The sequence below is a fragment of the Alternaria postmessia genome (assembly GCF_024291825.1).
Source record: "Alternaria postmessia strain BMP 2775 chromosome Unknown scaffold_155, whole genome shotgun sequence".
NCBI lineage: Eukaryota > Fungi > Ascomycota > Dothideomycetes > Pleosporales > Pleosporaceae > Alternaria > Alternaria postmessia.
In genome coordinates this window covers 4,237-23,287 of record NW_026260228.1, presented here as the reverse complement: position 1 = coordinate 23,287, position 19,051 = coordinate 4,237, and the positions used below count along the sequence as shown (strand labels likewise).

Genomic DNA, 19,051 nt, shown 5'->3' with positions numbered 1-19,051 from the left:
CTCGCGCTCGGTACCAGCCTGAGTCATGTTTTACCCACCGCTATATCATCCTCACCCAGAGCGTCATTACCTACAAGGGCATACCCGCGCTTCACCGTTCTGGTACCAAGGCAGTCTTTTCCAGCGACAACGAGCACTTTGGTGTCGCAGACTTTGCCAATCGCGATGATAATACGTACGTAGGATTTCTATGAATGTGGATAGACTCGAGTTTGGCAACCTCAAAATCACCCTCACGCACCAAAGCGTCAGCAACGCGGTCACGTTCGAGATCCAGTTGCCAATTGAGGGCTGGAACGGACTCTCTCGGGGCGTTGTCGGCGGAGGCCGAGCTTCAGGCTGTCACGATACACCCGGTTTCGGCAACACCGTCAAAGATGGCTAATACCCTTATGAAGTCCGCTAGGTCTGTCTTTGTGCTCGTGGTTTACGTTTCTAGCCGCGACCTCGGTCTAGATTGAGACGGCACCCCTGGACTAACCCCGGATTACCACGACCCACTTTCAACGCTAGCCTCATGCACATGATCCGCGATCACAGATGCTTTTTTGAACAGAGCGTCAAGCCACAGATCTGGAGATTATCGAGAGGCTGCAAATCCGAAGCTGAAAACTCGCAAAATCTTTCGATGGACGCATTGCTTCCACGTTAGGCAGTTTTTCTCTACGGCCAGGCCGTAACAGGAGACGGTCAGCATGTATAAAGCTGTGAAGGGCGGTGTCTTTTCGATCAACAAGACAAGTTTCGCATCTTCTCACACTTCAAAATGGCACCTGCCCTCCGCGCAATTGCGCTTGCACTGCGAGCCTCGTCGATCTGCCCGTCGTCCCCGACCTGCCCCCAGGACGACCAATGCTCGCTCACCTCGAATGGGGCCACTCTTCAAGTCAGCTGTGCGACTGACTACTATGGCGGCGATTTGCAATTGGCACAAGTAAGCATGACCAACTCTGCGGTGAGATGTATCGATTTGACCGCTAATCTTTCCAAAGACATCTACGTTAGCAGGTTGCATCCGGACATGCTCCACGACCACGGGATGCAATGCTGCAAGCTACATAGGTGGTAACTGCTACCTCAAAAGCACGCTCAATGCGGCTCAGCCCAAGTATGAAATTCCCTGCTTCGTGGTCAACTTTCCATTGACTCAGCCATTAGTTCCAACGTGATCGGAGTAGCTGTAATCTCTAGGGATTCCTCACCAATGCCTATTCCAGTGCCGGATGACCCCAAGCAGTGCCCTGCCAGTTTTACCTGCCCGGAGAACGATGGCTGCTCGTACACTGATGGTGCACGTACTCTGGCACTTACTTGTGGAGTTGACTTCTATGGGGGCGATTTCACCAACCAGTACGCAGCGAGTCTCGAGGCGTGTACACAAGCTTGCTCAGGAAATGCGCAGTGCCTGGCCGCTTCGTTTGTTGGTGGCAAAGGCGACGGTACTTGCTATCTCAAGAGCACAAAGAACGGTGGTTCTATAAATGATAGTGTGAATGGTGAGTCACTGACCTGACCTGTGTAACATTTGCTGACGACCAAAAGCTGTCTACGTTGTCTCCAGCACCGTGCAACCAAGCAGTTCAGCATCAAGTCCAACCCCGTCGCCTTCCTCGACTATTACATCGACAAGTACCATCTCTTCCAGTAGCACAGATGTCATCATTAGCTCTACCTCAACCTCGACTTCGACCTCTACCCCTAACCCTACTCCCACTCCCACACCTACGCCAACTCCTACTTCTACTCCAACGCCTGAACCAAAACCCACATGTGGCGTTACCGGTAACCCAAGGCCAGGAGTGACCTACACCAACATTGCTGGGCAGACCCAGGCCACTTGCAGGATCCGGTGCCAAAACTATACTCTTGCAGGCCGTACCTGTCGTGTCTATTCTATCAACTCCACAACAAGGATTTGCACACTAGCATTGGGATTCTCTGCACCAACGTTCGATCAGGCTTTTACCCCTAATCAAAATGCGGCATACACCTGGTACGCCGTTGAATGCCCAATAGGAGAATAGTATCTTCATGTACTTGGTGCGCGATGGTGTACATCGATAGTGCAAGCTAAGGCAGTCTTCGGGCATCAAGTTTAGATGATTCCCAACATATTGTTCATACCCATACTCCCCCGCCCCCTGATGTAATGTCGTCTATCGTCTCCAACTGAAGATTCTCTTCGCCCGCCCCTGACCTCCGCACCCAGCAGACTAGTCCCGGAGTTCTCCTTATCCAAACACGACATGATGATAAACCCCTGCAACTGCGTGTTCTCACACCAATTCAACCTGATGGCCAGTCATCCCATAATGACAACGTTGATCTCAGACTCACATCGACCAAAGAACATCCGCAAGGCTTAGTCTACACAAATGTTTCGTATCATTGGACCCATGTGCAAATTGAATGCGAAGTAATGCAAGTACCAGAACACATGATCTGGAATGCCTCTAGCCTGTGTCAAGTCCCAAGAGAGGTTAGGTGTCCTAAAATTGTCCTGCATCGCGCTTTGCGTTTCGCACGAGGACAAGAATGTCAGTATTTATGGATCGACCATGAGTGCATTGATCAGGACGACACAGCGGACATTGAATACTTGTATCATTTGACTGTGATTGGGTAATCTAACGTGGAGCTATTGAGGGTCGAGAGATGAGAGGTGCGTAAAGTTGGTGGGATGCATCACTCGCTTGTAAACCACGTTATGTTCCCACTCACGATTGCTTGATCAAATGATCCTCCTGGACACCTTCAAGGAAGAAACGCGTCCATCAAATCCACGATCTTCTTACCCTCACGGGAGTAACCCTCAAGATACTTCTCACCGAAGTCTCCTTGGAAGTTGTTGTATGTCGTCTCTGGCTTCATTGAGCAAAGACGCACTGTAGTATCAATCAGATAGTCTTTCATTCCATCCCTAGGGAATTCTGCAGCAATGGCAGCCCACTCGTCCTGAGTCACAGTGATGAGATCGCCCTAACAACATATCAGCTTGGTCTACCACGAAAACCCGCCGTTGAATTAGACTCTACTCACCCAGGATTGCTTTGCAATTTCTGGACCAGCAAGCTCGCAGAAAGTGCCCCCAGACACTAGAGCAACTTCAAGCTCTTTATGAGCTGCGATATCAGGGGAAGTGTGTAAGGCAACAGCATCCCAGAGCAATTGCTCACGGTGCTTGTCCCAGTTCGCGCCCTGCTTCCTGACTAGCTCTCGGGCGACGTTGGCTCCATCAACCTCGAAGCGCTTATCGTCAGACACATACTCAGTATCGAAAGCCCTAGATTGAGTGAGCATGTTGTCAATCACATCGAGGAGTGGCAACGATTCAGGAACTTTGAACATACCAGCCCATGTCATGAAGGATCGCACCTATAGCGAAGGCTTCCTCATCGACGGTGGCCCGTTTCTCAGGAGGCATCTTGTTAAGAATTGTCTGTCCATTGAGCCAAGCTCGCATGACGTGATTGTACGGGCGATCGCTGAGTGCCTCGCGGGCGAGGGATATCGATGCATTGATAAGAGGAGTGTCGGGGACAGTGACACCCGCGATGATGCGAGTAGCAAGAGTACCAACGGCGACCATTATCACGAGAAGATTTGACGTTTGTGTCTTGTGTCTGAAGATGAAGCGATGATTGCTGGGTGATAGAAGAAAGGTATATCGGGTTTTTGGAGCTTCTTATACCTGGACTCCGTGTCCTATATTCGGGCTTAGATTCCACGTTAGCCATCAATGTTCAAGCTCACAATGCGCTCTCATGATCTCGTCTCGAGATCACAGTCTTGGCTTACACTTACTGCCTTCCTAGTCAGGCTCGGTTCATCCCTAACTACGCGCGAGACACTGCTGCCTGGCACGGATTCTGTTCATAATCGGTTAGGATTTCTGAGTATGACTACTTGAACAATCTTAAGCCCTATTAGTATGGAACATCTGACAATCTGCTCACATACTCCACTTATCCGCTCTTCTCAAGTCGTTGCATGTCACCAATACGGAGGAGAGCGGATCGGCTTCGGTTACACAATCAACATCCGATCCGCAAGCACCAACACTTGCAGCACATCTTGGAACGGCACGGACCTGCTACCATTAGGTAATAATAACATGATCAACGCCCAGGGGGATGACATCAACCAAGAAACCGGCAAAAAACAATTGCCGGGATCCCCAGTTAGCTTCCAGGACGCTATCATAAGCATCATCTACGCACCCCAGTGATAAACGTAGTAAGGGTTGATATTGGCTGTTTTCGGTAGGTTAATTATTATTGCACATGCGAATTCATGTCCTGCATCCAATACCTAGACATGTTGTTCAGTTGATGACGGCTCGTGTGGGAGCCGCGATGAGTTGATAGTTTAATTGGACTATTTCGAATAACACGGAAATCACATAGTCATGTAGTTGAGCAGACTTTCGTCACGTATACAGAGGGTGCTGAATCTGGTTGGAAACCGAAAGAGGTCGAAACCCCATAAATGAGACGGAAGTACGGATTCGATAGCTATAGAATTTGTACGCCACTTTGGAAGCCCCACGTACGTTCTCTTCTTGTTGCTTTGAGTATTCATCATAGTTGGTTTCCCCCCCTTTTGACCTTTGAACAGGCGTACGCTGACCAAAGTCAGCCAGGTCAAACAGACACATACGGAGCCTTCGAGCTACATGAGACTAGACAATATAAGGCGGACAAAACCATGGTTCCGGTTTAAGGCAACAACTGCAGCTGTCCAATGGCGGTAAGTCGTGTTCTCATGCGTATTAAGCAGCTCGAAAGAGTTCAAATAGGGCTACCGATATCGCTAGAGCTTCTAGAAGATGCCGAAGTTCGTTGTTTCGCTGTGCTGAAGTGCACAACCTGCCGGCAACAGCGATGATCGTTAGCCAGTGTCAAGGTCATCAGAACGACAGGGACTTAATAGATGCGCAGGACATGGCTAGGCGGGAGCATCGATAACCACGTTTTGCTCGGAGATATTCATGCGAATCGGGCCGATGCATAAATGCTAACCAAAAAGCTTATAACTGTAGCTTTCGTACTTTACCCGCGTTATGGCACACCTTAAAAGAATTATTTCCGTTACCAGTTCTCTCCATACAGCGGGCTACCGGGACATTGTCCACTCGAAATTGCAGAAACCCCACGATTGCAAAGACCAGATTCACGGATTGTTGATGTCAGGTTAGATGGATACAGTCAGAGTAGGGCGTTATGGCAGATTCTGTGCTTTACTGTGATGCGTGGAAAAGGTTTGGTGTTGTAGAGACGCTGAAGTGATGATCGAGCTCTTGTATAGATGAGTCTACTCCATATAGTCAACTAACTACAAATTCGTGAGTCTGACACCTCATAGCTGACGACCCCTGCTGGTAACAACAAGGACAGGTCTCAGCACGCCATTCAGGTACGGGTTCGAGGAAGTGGACAGAGCCACCGGTGAACAACATATTTCGCATGGGTGGCATAGGCCTGCAATCCTCATTACTCGCATCCTCCTACCACCCCCGGTATCTGTCGCGTCTTTGTGCACCAATCCTGTTTTTCCTTACAGGGAGTGAACATCACAGTCCCGCCAGATTCACTCTTATATCCCGGTACGCTACCAGCTACTCGGAAATCTCAACATCGCCTCAAGATGAACGCTGCTTCTCTCATCGCTTGCACCCGGTGTGCCACTTTAAAAGCACGATGTGACCGCAAGGTTAGTCAGACGAGTTGTTACTCAAGCACCGAGAAGTCGGAATACTGGACGATCGCAACTGCCCCTAACGCAGCAACTAGGTGCCATGCTCTCAATGTGTCTCAAGAAACTATGTATGCCAACCAAGGTGCTCCTCGCGCCGGCGAAGACCTTCTCGGACGCCATCTGCGCGCAGTAAGCCTTTGACAACACCAACAAACACTGTTGGCCAAGATGGCAACCAAAACGCAACAATGGATCAATTTCCTGCCTACATCTTGCCTGACGGTCGAACAAACAATATCGAGCTATACATGCTTGTAGATACGACTTTTCCCCAAGGAAGATCAGATATTACTGGGTACGATGAGTTCATGGGATTTCCATATCCCGTATCCCAAGGTGACGAGCCTATGGACGTGACCACGTCTACTCGCCTCTTCCCATCTATGGCACTTCCGGAGATGCAACCAAACGAACCTCATCTCTCTCCGCGCGGACCTAAGAACAATGGTTTGTACAAGCACCAACAGGGGCTCTTCCACGGTACCAACTACCTCCCGACTCCGCCTCTTACAGGCCCTCGAATGGAATCCAGTGTGTCATTAGGCCTGGCAAGTAGCCAATGGACTTCCTGTTCACAGAAGAAGAACCGAGATATACCAATAGGCAGCCTAGATGCAACAGATGATGTACTTGGCGATCTAGTAGATGTCCTGGCCCGGCCGGATGCCTGGTGTGGGTTATCCAGTAACAAGAGCGATAGTACTGTGGCCTTGTCGCATGACGCTCGGGACCGGATAGTGGCCACTGTGCAGTTATTGCTCCAACGTGCGCTGCACATTGGCAGCTCGCTATCATCATCTACCGAAGGCCTTTTTGGCCGCATTGTATCGCTGCCTCCCTCACCCGTGCTAATGCACTTCATTGAGATTTATGCGGCACGCATTAACTCGATTCAACCCTACCTTGGCTTTCCTGAGTCCACCATCGATATCCAAAACATCTTGAAGATTGAGGCTGTCGACGTAGGCATATTGTTGATCATTATCATCATTACGTATGGCGCTATGCTCACAGACCTCCATGAGTCCCACGTGTTCGCACATGGCTTGATTGAGGTGTGCATGGTCGCACTCAATCACGTTCTCGAAAGCCGATGCATTTCACAGCCGATTGTGGGAGGGATTGCATTGCGGTTACTCACACTCTGCGTGCGAAGTGGGAAGGCTTCTTTTATTTCGGTATGTATCATCTGTAATCTTCCTTCGCGTGAAGCTAACAAGAATCAGTATGCCATGTCAAAACGAGGCCAGTATCTAAGTGTAAGTCATCACTATCTTGCAGAAGGAATGAATGTGATGCTAACATATCGGCTAGCTGTTGAAAAGCAGTGGGATATTAAATCCCGGGCCAGGGTTCAACAACCATGGCTTACATGGTGAAAGCCTTTGGGAGAGATGGAAAGAGGTTGAGACAAGCAATCGGTAAGGACCCCATTCTACGTGATCAAGTGATATGAACTGACCTTGGTAGTCATGTAAATGCATGGTTCTATATGGACCTTGAGATAAGCTTGCTTCACGATGTTCCTCCCGTGCTTTCGAACTTCGATTTACAAGTGCCTTTACCTCATGATGAAAATCTCTGGAACGCACAATCGTACAACGACTGGATTGGACAGCCTGGTGCAAACGATATCCAAATGGGCCGCAAGCTACCGTCATTGTACTGTCTTTTCCGGGGCTTTCTTCAAGGTCGACTAACAGGTAGTGATGATGCACCTCCACATCATCTGCGTCTCCTTCTCCACCCTCTACAAGCCATGGTCTTGGGACAGCAACAGCTTCTTCGCATCTTCTATAACGACAGATCGACCAACAGGCATCGTGTCCTTTCCAAGACCAAGGTATTAGGCCGCCTACAAGAGACACAGGATCTAGTTCAAGATTTAGCTACACTTCTCAATCGAGATTCGCAGGCGACAACAAACAGCGAGAATGACCCCTGGGATGTACCAGTGGATTGGACGGGCATAATCATGCTACATCTAGTCAGCTTAAATGTATGCACAAGCATCCCTGACATAGAGAAATGTGCTAAGGAAGAACCTCCATCATCAGCATCAGCATGCGCTGAGATGTGGACCCGAGTACGTTATTCTGAAGGAGGGAACTACATCTTGTTCCATGCTGGTCAGATCTTCCGGCTCATCGACAATCTGCCGGTTGACGCGCGACCCATATGGTGGCCCGTAGCGATCTACCGCGCATCCATGGCTTGCTGGTCACTTAGGACGATAGAGCGAATGAAATCAGGGATCCAGCCCCGGGAAGTGGGCATTGACGCACTTTTCCCCAGCGATGAGGAACGCTTTCTCAATACCCCTGCGGTGAACCCGGTCGTTACATTTCCAGGCAACAGAAGATTGCCAATCCTTGAGGGCGGTAACAGCTTGCTGTATTGCATCACCAAGCTGGAGAGTCACCCCGCACATCTTGTCAGCAGTGTGTTTGAGAAGGCTCGTTACTTCTTCCATAGATGGAGCTAAAAAGGATCGCGACCTCGCATTGTCATTGTATTAGCGTATGGGGAATTGACCAACAGTATTTAGTTGTAATTGATGTATCACGAGTTGAGCTGAACTACTGGCGAGGTATGTCTCCATTACCTCTCATGTGACCAAGGACGCCCTTCCGTCATGAAGCATTTTAGCAGAAGGCTTTTCCCCCTGATGCGATGCGCCACGAGCTGTTCATAGGGGTCTCGTTACAGTTGCCGTAAGCTGAATCAGCGAGCATTGCTTTGTGGCGGCCATGTCTACAACTTGTCCCATCACACTGACGAATCGGGACGATGCGCCGAGCTTAGGACAAATATGATAGGACCAGCGATGCAAGCATCAGAAGACCAGATGGCCCCCTTCTACTATCACAATCAAGTAATGATAGTGTGAAAGTTTTGATGTTCCTCGGAAGTTCCGATTGAAATCGGAACGCTGACGCCGGGGCAAAGAAGTCCGCACGCTTGCAGGTCACGTTCCACCCTCGCGAAAATTGAGACCGGTTCAACTGCGCTACCACTTTACCAGCCCAAATGCTTTCGGTCCTTCTCCACATCGCTCGACGTCACGTAACCATTGCGGAGTAACACGATCGCGGAGCACTGAGGACCGGACGCGATAGAAGTCCCCGCTCACGATGACTACCGGGGCGACTTCGGCAGTTTGAACCAATCCTGGAATCTCATTGGCAGTCACACATATAAGGCACCATGAACGTCCCGCCGTTGCACCGGCATGGAAAAGCCGGTGACGGAGATGAGCTTTTAGTGCACTCCGTGAGGTACAATAAGTAGCAATGGCCAGCTGTGGTTTTCGTCTCGCGCGATCGCATCCCTAAGTCCTGCGACAATGCGCTCCATAATACCTCATCGGCGGCACCCTTGCCTATCACGACTCCTCCTTCTGGGTTCAACGATTGGATCATCATCGCTTGTTTCGGCAGCTTCAGAAGATGGAGTATCTCGAGAGCCGTTGTGGTCATTCGTGGACCCTTTGATCGGTACCGTCGGTTCACGCCCTGGTTCCGCGATTGCAGGTGGAAACTCATTCCCTGGTGCGAGTCTACCGTGGGCGATGGCGAAGCCTGGAATCGACACGAGCTACATCGGACTTCCAAATGGAAGTGCAGTGGACGCAAATGCTGGATACACTCCCCTAGGCAACGTGACGGCCGTGAGCATGACCCACGTCAGCGGATCTGGCGGAGCGCCAACGTGTAAGCTCCCTGCTTCCCCAATCAGCTCGTAGTACTGATAAGAGATAGATGGGTTGATATCACAGATGCCACTCTTCGGCAGCCTAGCCTCTGTGAATCTCGCCGACAACATGACTTATGCCCAGAATCGTAGTCTTGACTTGGAATCTGCGACAGTAGGCCTATTTACTACGACTCTGCAGAATGGCATCAAGATCGAGATAACTTCCAGTAATCACACTGGATATATGCGATACACCTTCCCAGAGTCGAAAACGCCTTCGAATGTTTCATCCACCTTGACAATGGCGGGAGCCGACGCACTTCATGAACAGGACGCGCACGTACTGGTAGACCTTACGCATGTTCTTCCAGCCTACTCCTCTATGGCCTATTCGCAAAAGTTCCTGCGCGGAGAGCTGCATATTCCATCGTCTCCCAACGCGTTGCCGTCATACCATGGATCCGCAACCTACACAGGCGGATGGCCACAGCCTGATTCCCACACGATCCACTTTTGCGGAAACTTCAGTGTATCCGAAAGCTCTGTATTGACCCCAACATCAGACTATATTCAGGGTGAGCACTCAGGTATCACACCTGGTGCTGGCACATTCAGTTGGCAATACAACCCCTTCTCGCCACCGACAACTCGACCAATCCTCAGGGGATATCCTGATGTGCGATCCTACTCCGGAAGCGGGATGGGCCTCGGTGCTCTGTTTAGCTGGTCGCCGACAGAGGCGCGAGTGAACGGTACCCTTACGCTTGAATCCAAAGTTGGCATCTCCTATATCAGTGCTGCTCAAGCATGCTCGCACATCGAAAACGAGCTTCCTGGTGCAAGGTCTTTTGAGGACGTCATAGACCAAGCGAGACAGGAATGGGAGATGAAAGTCTTGAGCAAAATCCAGATCGGACACGACGGAGATGCGACAAGCAACAACGTGACATTGAAACGGATGTTATATTCAGCCCTATATCAGACAGGTCTGATGCCGACTGACAAAACCGGTGAGAACCCTGTCTGGAATTCAGATGATACAAAGCCATATTATGACGATCACTATGTAAGCTGACCTCTTGCCGTCAACGTTTGGACACTAATTGCTACAGACTCTGTGGGACACATACCGGACCTTGTTACCTCTGTACCATCTGATCTTTACAAAGCCGTACTCCCGCGTTCTTTCAGGACTGATCTCAATCTTCACTGAAGAAGGCTACTTACCGGCAGGACGGGCAGCAAACTGGAATGGCCGAGTCCAAGGTGGCACGCACGCAGATATCGTGCTAGCCGACGGTTTCGTAAAGAGCGTTCGCGCACTAAACGGTGAGGCAGGGCGTGGCGAGCTTGACAGCGCAATCGATTGGCAGGAGGCCTACAGGGCAGTGATGAAGGACGCAAATGTAATGCCCGAGCGCAACCTCGATCCGGTAGCATTTGATGGAGCGACCAAGGAGGGGAGAGGGGCTTTGGACGACTATCTGTCCCTCCAGTTCATCACGCGCAACCACACTCGCAGCATTTCTCGTGGGGTCGAGTACCCGCAGAACGACTTTGCGATTTATAGTCTGGCGCAAGGGCTCAATAAATCTGGAGATGCGGTCGATCAAATGCGTGCCCGGTCGAGCTGGTGGCAGAATCAATGGAATCCCACGGCTAAGACAACTCTTGATGGTATCGGCACATTCACTGGGTTTCCAGGTGCCAGAAATGCAGACGGTACGTGGAACCTCACAGCGTATGACCCACTAAGCTGTGGTACTTGCGGTTGGGATGCCGACATATACGAGGCCAAGGTCTGGGAGACTGCATTTAGTGTCGCTCCGCACGACATGGCTCAAGTCATCAACCTAATGGGTGGCGATGAGACTTTCGTTCGTCGACTAGACGCCAGTTTCGTCCCCGGTCTCGGCACATCGGTCGGTGCCAATAACGACGCTGGCTCCGCCCTTTTCAACCCCGGCAACGAACCATCTTTCGCGACGCCGTTTCTCTACAACTACGTACCTGGAATGCATTGGAAGACAGTCAATCAGACACGCGCCACAGTCGACTCTTTCTACAGCGATGCGCGCAACGGGTACCCAGGAAATATTGACGGCGGCGCGCTACCCAGCTGGCTGATCTTCAATCTTGTGGGCATGTACCCCATGCCCGGTCAGCCACTCTATCTTCTATCCTCCCCACGGTTCTCATCACTAAACGTATCTCTCTTCAGCGGAACGTCGGTTGAGACTTCCTTGACTGTTTTGGCACGGAATCTGTCAAGCACGAGCTATTATCCGCAGAAAGTCACTTGGAACGGGGAAGAGCTCGACCGAGCTTGGCTCAAGCATGGAGAGATCGCACAAGGAGGTGAGTTGGTATTCTACATGGGCGAAGAACCTGCGAGGTGGGACGTTGGTGAGCGGCCGTGGTCTTTGTCGGCATGACTGTGAGGATGGTTAATGATCGTTGAGTGAGCGCAAGAATAAACTTCGTTGTTGTGTGCGATCAAGTGTTGTGAGAATGAACTTATGTATATGCATCTGTTGACAGCTAATAGAGCTGAGGCTGGGTAATCGAGATGCTGGTATACTACTTCGCGCGAAAGCCACAATGGGTAGTCTTGCCGAACGATAACCTGGCAAAACCACAGGTGAGGGGTTGCTGGCGTGTCCCTCTACTACCATGCATTACCCGCGGCCTTATATGGGATAGGTGCCCTACACTAATCCTTTATCCTTCGTTCTGTGCGACAGTTGGCTCTCAACCTTGTATTTTTGGTCCGAGGCGATCATCCTGTGTTTGTTTGTAACAGTAGAGTAGGATTAGGCCCAGAATGCTCTTCGGCCTAATGACTATACTCTCTTACTTTCCGGTGGCCCAAGGTAACTTTGCCTAACACCACCAAAATCAAGAATGACTTTTTGTAGGGTTATGCCAGGCTCGAGTAGCCACACCATAAGAGTGTGCTTGCCGGGCGCGATTGTTGTATTACTTACACTAGCCCAAGCTGCATTGGAAACAGTTTGATCCCACCCTACCGGAAGGGCACCGCCATCCTGGTCGATCACATACTGCACCACTTTTCGGGGTGAGTCATCAATAGCGACAGCGTACTTCAAAGGCCGAGTTAGATCTGTATTCAGACCCTGTCCTAAGATCATAGTTATGTTGGTTGGTATTGTCGTGGTTGTGTTCGTGAAGCTATAGAAATCGTACTCAAGAAAGGGAGCGGTAGTTGCGTTCACGTAGGACGGCGCAAGAGGATCGCGTAATGCGACACCACTTAAGGTTTTGCCGTACCATGGAATGATCGTGTATGCGGATTCTGAGCCATTGCTGGTATCGCCGACAAGACGGGAATAATGACTCGCTTCCATAGCGACATAACCTTCTGACTCCACGAAGCCTTGAAACCCTGAAGGTACAACTGTATTGTTTATTGGGAAAACCAAGGATGGTCCTAAGCCATTGGAAGGGCCTTGTTGCTGGCCATAGCCAGTCGAGGAAGTAACTTTGATTACTGTACTCGATGAGCCACTCGGGGCAGCGACCCAGTTGACGTTGAGAAATATCCGAACATCCGTATCACCGGGAGAGATGGTGCCTTGGTGAGCCGAATCACCGTTTTCGAATGTAAAGTTCACATATGACGGCCCGGAAATACTCCAGACGGTGGTGTCAGTCCCCATGTTGAACAAATCGACAAACCTTGTTCGTCCATACGGGTCTGCCGGGAGGATGGTCAATTGGTTCGAGAATAGTGCGTGGTATGGATCATCACCTGGAACGCTGGCATTTGTACCCTCTGTAGTTACTCCGAGATCGCCAGCATAAGATCGTTCAAGCGTTTGAACATACCTGACTGGGGGAGAGAGCTGTCGTTTTGGTTGATTCCATTGGACATAGCCAATATGGGCTTGGTCCATCATATGATCCCACTTGCCACTGACGAGTGAATGAGATCGTACGGTAAGGTTATGATCTTCTTCGAAGCCATCAAGCACCTTCTTGGCGTAGCCATTTGCGGAGTTTCTTCCCTGGATTCCATAGATAAGATTCTTTGCTGAGTTCACATTGACTTCGTGTACAGCCTGTCCAGCAAGGATAGGATGGAGTATGAGCTCAAAGAAGGCTGCGTGGTATGAATCAGGCAGGCTGGAATCGATTGCCAATGCCAATTGTGCAAGTTCTGCCCACTCTTGGAGTACAATGTCGGCTTCGTTATAGTTAATGACTGAGTACGTATCTGGTTCGATGAGCTCAAACTTCCTTCGACCAGCGAGTTGACCGAAACGATCTAGTACATAGTTGATATCAGCAGCATAAGACTCGCCGAAAGTCTTTGATGCCCAAATTCGTTCCCAGGTTGAACCGCTGTCGGGCGCAGCCCATTCAGTGTAGTCGTAGGCCATATCCAGGAAGAAGGTGAGTGGAATCTCCACTGGCTTTATGTCGCCCACGTTGACGATCCAAATCTCTCTTGCATCGCGTTCATGAGCCATAGACATCTGCTCCCAAGTCCTCTGTTGCTGGATTGTGTTGTGCCACTTGTAATTTCTAGGCAGGCCATCATAATCGAAATGAAAGTAAACACCAGCACCTCCCGGGCGGTCGCGGTCATCTACGTTTGGTAAACGTCGAATATTGCCCCAATTGTCGTCAGACCAGAGCAGAGTGACATCGTCGGGAACTTGCATCCCAGCCTCGTAGAAGCCTTGTACTTCCTTGTACAAACACCACAGCTGCGGAATACTAGCCAAGGATTGATTTTCACCATAAACGTCAGCCAAGATTTCACGCTGCGTGTCGACAATATTCTCTAATAGCTCAGTCTCAATCGAGGCGGATAGAGCGGTATCTCCACTTCCGCGCATGCCCATCGTGATGATGCTTTCGTAAGGCTTGGCCCTGATTGCGCCATCACGCATGAAGGGGACAATGGAAGCGTTGTTTGTAGTCCATTGCCACGGACCATTGCCAAAGAGCGACCACTCCATCGTGGCACGCTGAAAGGGCTCGGTATGGCTTGTCCCGATGACCACGGCGTATTCGTCCGCGAGGGGCTGATTACGTTTGTCGTCGACGAAGAACATTTGAGTCCAGTCTCCACCTGCGGGCCACAGATAGTTGGCTCGCAATCTCAAGACCAACTCGAAGACAAGTGCGTGAAATTCTGCACCGTAGATGGGCGGCTCTCCTGCTCCGGGAAACTTGGCTGTGATCCAGCCTGAGAGTGCAGGAGCGTTGTCATTGATATAGAAGCCACGGTACTTGACAGACGGTGTTCCTCGAATTCTAGTTGTACGCATTGCACTGACTGTGTGGCAGCTTTTGGGAGGTACGTCAGCCCAAAAGTACCAAGGTGAAACACCAATCTGCTCTGAAACATCGTAGAGGCCGTATATAGCGCCCCTCCGATCGCTTCCAACGATCACGAGAGCCGATTCAATACCGGGTAGTGGAGATTGAACTAGTTGTGATGAAAATGCTTCCCATCGTCCTGTGATCGACTCAACGTCCAGATTTCCACTACCGATCATCGAATCAATGATGCTTGATTTGCCGATTGTTCCTATGATAATGACACCACCAGTCGATCTGTTTTGTGGTTTTGGAAGACTGAAGCTGGTAATGCTGGTGACATTGAAGATCATCGATGCGTCATGAGACGTTTGATTTCCGTAAAGGGTGACTGTGCCATTGACTCCAGTTACACGACCAAAGTCTAGGGCGAGGTCGCCTGCAGCTCTCAGCACGGCTGGCCATTCCTCGCTGGCTACCAGTATCTGTACCGAGGAGGTCTGATTGCCTAAGAACAGTTCTCCTGACGATGGACCTGAACAGTTGACAGTGTTTTGGCGGGCTGCTAGTGCTGGGGCGACCACCAAGCATCCTAAGTATAAAAGTAAGACAAGCATCGTTACGCATAGAATGACTGGTAGTTATCCAGGAACTCCTCGAGCCTACGGGATATATGAGAGTGCTGCAGCCTTGGCTGGGGTATCCCCGCATCTTCACTTTACCCGCAATTGCCGGACCACGAACTGCCACTCCGCCTTAGGCCTAGCCATGAGGTTCCTGGCTGCTGGATCTGGAGAAAGTAGTGTGATAGAACTCTGTAAATGCACGTCCATCCCGCCCGCTCTAGGACATATGTCCTCGCTTGGCGAGTGGTTCAGCCGTCTTATCGATTACCAAGTCACGTTGTGTGAGATCAACAATTACCCACCGGCAGCGCTCTTATGATCTACCAAACCGAAATCGCCTGCATTTAACCCGACTTTCCGTTAGTATCTGCTCAGCGTTATATTGGTGCCCGCTACCGTGTGAGCCTTTTACCACTAAACTCGTGCCTTTGGCCGCTCCAAAGGATCAGCAATTAACACTTGCAGATCAGTCTATGTTCCAGTGCCCGGGGGATCATTCGCTCGGAATACAATGACCCGATATGTCTTTGTCTGGCAATCTTGGTCATCACTTCCACTTACAGCCTTTGCCACGTTCTATGTTCGGTGTATCCATCGCATGCTCGCAGGTCTTTAGACTGATGTTGATAGATGAGTTTCTAGGAGATCAGTCGTAAGGTTATCTCGCGACGAAGACTCTTGTCGTTCCTGACTTTTTGACGGTCCAGAGTAGCTGGGATATCCGCATGATGGTCATGAGCCTGTGTCTCTACGCGAATATCTCGATGCTCGACCGAAAGATTCTTCAGCCCGATATCTGGCGGCTAGTTATCAAAGCCTGCTCACATTCGGCCCGTTGGAAGCGGTGGTCGAGGCCTCCATAGCAGAAGAAATGCTGCTTAAAGGAATCGGAGTGGCAAGTTGGTTATGACTAGCGACCGCTTAGTAGACGTTATGCACAGCTGTCTTTCTTAAATCGAAGAATCTCAGCCAGAAGCGTTAAGGACATGGTCTCAATGGTTTGCTGCATCGCCATCATCGCTGAAGCATTAGTTAACGCGCACGCAAGGATGATTGTAGGATCTTCCATGCCTAAAGAAGGGCTCTCATGGTCTGTGATCTGGACACCGCCAATCAAAGAATCATTTCGAAGAGAGATGTATGAAGATGGGTGGTACCCGTCGACAATCGAATCTATGGCTAGTATCAGAACAGTGTCATCCTTGCGATATGCCTGCGCACAGGGTCCGCCGAATGGCGGTAGAAATCGCTCGGCTAGTACGCTACAGTCTTGCTCGGCCTATGATATCGATCCCAGGATGTACGTCCCGAAACATGACACCTTACCATCGTCAACCTAGACTCATCCATTCCGAGACAAAGCAGCAATCGGCGGCTGATGTAGAGTTCGTGCAGGATGTAGTGAAGTCATACACGAAGGAGCCTAGGAGCATCATTCTTACAGTTGTCTCCGCGAAGAACAACTACGCCAACCAGATCGTACTGTAGCTAGCTCGAGCTGCCGATAGGAATGGGGCTCGAGCACTAGGTTTGATCACAGAGCCAGACACTTTGATTCCGGGTTCTGAAAGTGAGCGGATGTACCAGTCGTTCGCTTGAACGATGACGCGCGAAGGACACTATTACGCTATCACCAATGTTTGCGACAACGAACCTGCGGAGACTTACAGTCCAGAGGTGAAGGTGTTGACACGCATGGAGTTTTTCGGCTGCATCGAAGCCCTAATGAAGCGCACACACGGCTGCGAACTTCCTGGCACTTTCAGTCCAATGATAACATCCGACCTCTTTCTTGAGCAATCGCAACCCTGACAGGCGCTTGCTATACAACACATGGAGAATTTGGCACGAGCGGTGACAAGGTTTTTGCAGCACCTTGTATCTTACATTGCAGATGCCTCCACGAGCGATGCACTGTTTCGAACATTGGTGGGTTGGGCACCTAACGATTTTGCGAGTCGGCCCCTTAATTACTAGTAAAATCTCTGAAGCTAGGCTATTTGAAGCGAAATTTGCTGCAACAACGGCCTCTCTCGTCGCGTTACATTGGTTAGGCTATCTGTATTGTTGCAGGAGATGATGATACATAGTGAGCAGATCTTCAAGCCCACGAGAAGTGTTCCAAATGCAGGTATACACCGCCGGACCTCACACCCTTGAGTATTGCCAGATTTTCCTTCGCAACTGCATTTCTAACGTCATTCTGCATAGTAATCGGCCCGCAGACGTACACGCTCAAAGACTCATCATATGCTCTTATCATTTCAGTCTGCTTCTGTATGACATGGGGCAAGTTTGGCCGACCAGCAAGCTCTTCCGTTGGCACTGTAACCTGGTCGCTTTTGGCCTCCACTTCGATGTTGCCTGCTGAAGATGAGGTGGAAACCGATTCGTAACCTCTCGTACCTGCGGCAACGACCATCCGCTCTGCTTTATCAGTCAAATGGATTTCGATGTCGATGTCGCTGGGCTTCAATTGTGGAGAGTACTTGGCGAAGAGTTCAGCAACCGTTTCCAGAAACCAAGTGCGATTGGCGATATCGCGAGTAGCCAGGACGACGCGTAGCTTGCGGCAATGCTCAACGCCGGATCGCTTCTCTTCGTCGCTGGGCGAAATATTGCTTCCGGTTGACATGTCAGCCATGCTTGTAGTGCTTCGCTGCCTACAGAAGAGCTCGAGAAAGGGAAGTATCCAGCCCGCGCCTGATCCACCTGCGATGACGAGCAAGCGATCTGCATCGTTCAATCTTTGCATGTTGATACCACCATATGGGCCATCGACCAGGATAGGCAGAGAGATTTCTGGATGCTCCTGAGCATGTTCATAGAGCTTCTTCGTCAAGCCATGCGAATGCCGTATGTAGAATACCAGCTCGGACTTCTCACTCGACTGTGTGGAAGGCAGAGAGCAAATAGTGAAAGGATGAGAAGAGAAAGCCTGTAGACCAAAACTCGTGAACCGTAGGAAACAATGCTGCCCTGGCTTCCATCGCATGTTAACCGATGGGACGGTAAGGCGTATGAAACCATTGCCCTCGATTTCCACGAATGCCTTTTGAGTGAACCCGTATTCGAAAGCGGTGCGAAGCCACGGATAAACGAAGCACGGGACGTATATCGCAGCTGTTGCAATGAAGTAGTGCCTATGAGCACGTCAGCCCTGCTAAGTATGTGATAACATAGGCACTTACCAGGAAGTGAGCGTATAGTCGCAATGCCAGAAGAATACGACCACAAAGACAACGACTGCAGTGAAGTGCGTAGCTTTAAAGAACTCGTAACCCATCCGCCTGCGATTGTTGGTCACGATCCCCTGATGTATAGGTATTGATTGACTTACCTCATCACACTGTGTGAGGCGAACGTGAGCCAGGCCTGAAAAACAAGTGCAACAATGCCGGTCCAGTAGAATAGTGTGTTCATCATCGTGACTTGCATCACCATGTCGTGCCATCTGATGTGATATACAATAAAAGGGAATGTGTGCATCAATGCAAGCAGAAAGAACGCGTACGCAGTCCAGCGATGGAAAACTTGAATCTTCTCATGGGATACTCCAGTCGTGAGGGTGATCCAGTTTGTCTTGCTTGCCGTCGCACTGTCAAGGTCAGAATGTTACTATTGTGTGAACTATGACGGACATACAAGACGAAAGGCATACAAGCCAATGCCATCCAGCC

The 19,051-nt window shown here is 50.2% G+C and overlaps 4 protein-coding genes across 4 annotated transcripts; 1 reads left to right on the top strand and 3 right to left on the bottom strand.

Moving 5' to 3' along the window:
* Positions 1-2,754: 2,754 nt before the first annotated feature.
* On the bottom strand, positions 2,755-3,589 carry J4E82_010954 (uncharacterized protein; the record flags this gene model as incomplete). Its single annotated transcript, XM_051737164.1, has 3 exons — positions 2,755-2,979; positions 3,040-3,283; positions 3,351-3,589. The coding sequence occupies 3 exons, from the start codon at positions 3,587-3,589 to the stop codon at positions 2,755-2,757; spliced, it is 708 nt and encodes a 235-aa protein (XP_051583072.1).
* Positions 3,590-9,103: 5,514 nt separating this feature from the next.
* On the top strand, positions 9,104-11,888 carry J4E82_010953 (uncharacterized protein; the record flags this gene model as incomplete). Its single annotated transcript, XM_051737163.1, has 3 exons — positions 9,104-9,470; positions 9,519-10,519; positions 10,566-11,888. The coding sequence occupies 3 exons, from the start codon at positions 9,104-9,106 to the stop codon at positions 11,886-11,888; spliced, it is 2,691 nt and encodes an 896-aa protein (XP_051583071.1).
* A 408-nt stretch (positions 11,889-12,296) lies between these two features.
* On the bottom strand, positions 12,297-15,098 carry J4E82_010952 (uncharacterized protein; the record flags this gene model as incomplete). Its single annotated transcript, XM_051737162.1, has 1 exon — positions 12,297-15,098. The coding sequence occupies one exon, from the start codon at positions 15,096-15,098 to the stop codon at positions 12,297-12,299; it is 2,802 nt and encodes a 933-aa protein (XP_051583070.1).
* Positions 15,099-17,472: 2,374 nt separating this feature from the next.
* On the bottom strand, positions 17,473-18,716 carry J4E82_010951 (uncharacterized protein; the record flags this gene model as incomplete). Its single annotated transcript, XM_051737161.1, has 3 exons — positions 17,473-18,514; positions 18,563-18,661; positions 18,712-18,716. 3 exons carry the CDS (start codon positions 18,714-18,716, stop codon positions 17,473-17,475), a joined length of 1,146 nt encoding a protein of 381 aa, XP_051583069.1.
* Between the last annotated feature and the right edge of the window lie 335 nt (positions 18,717-19,051).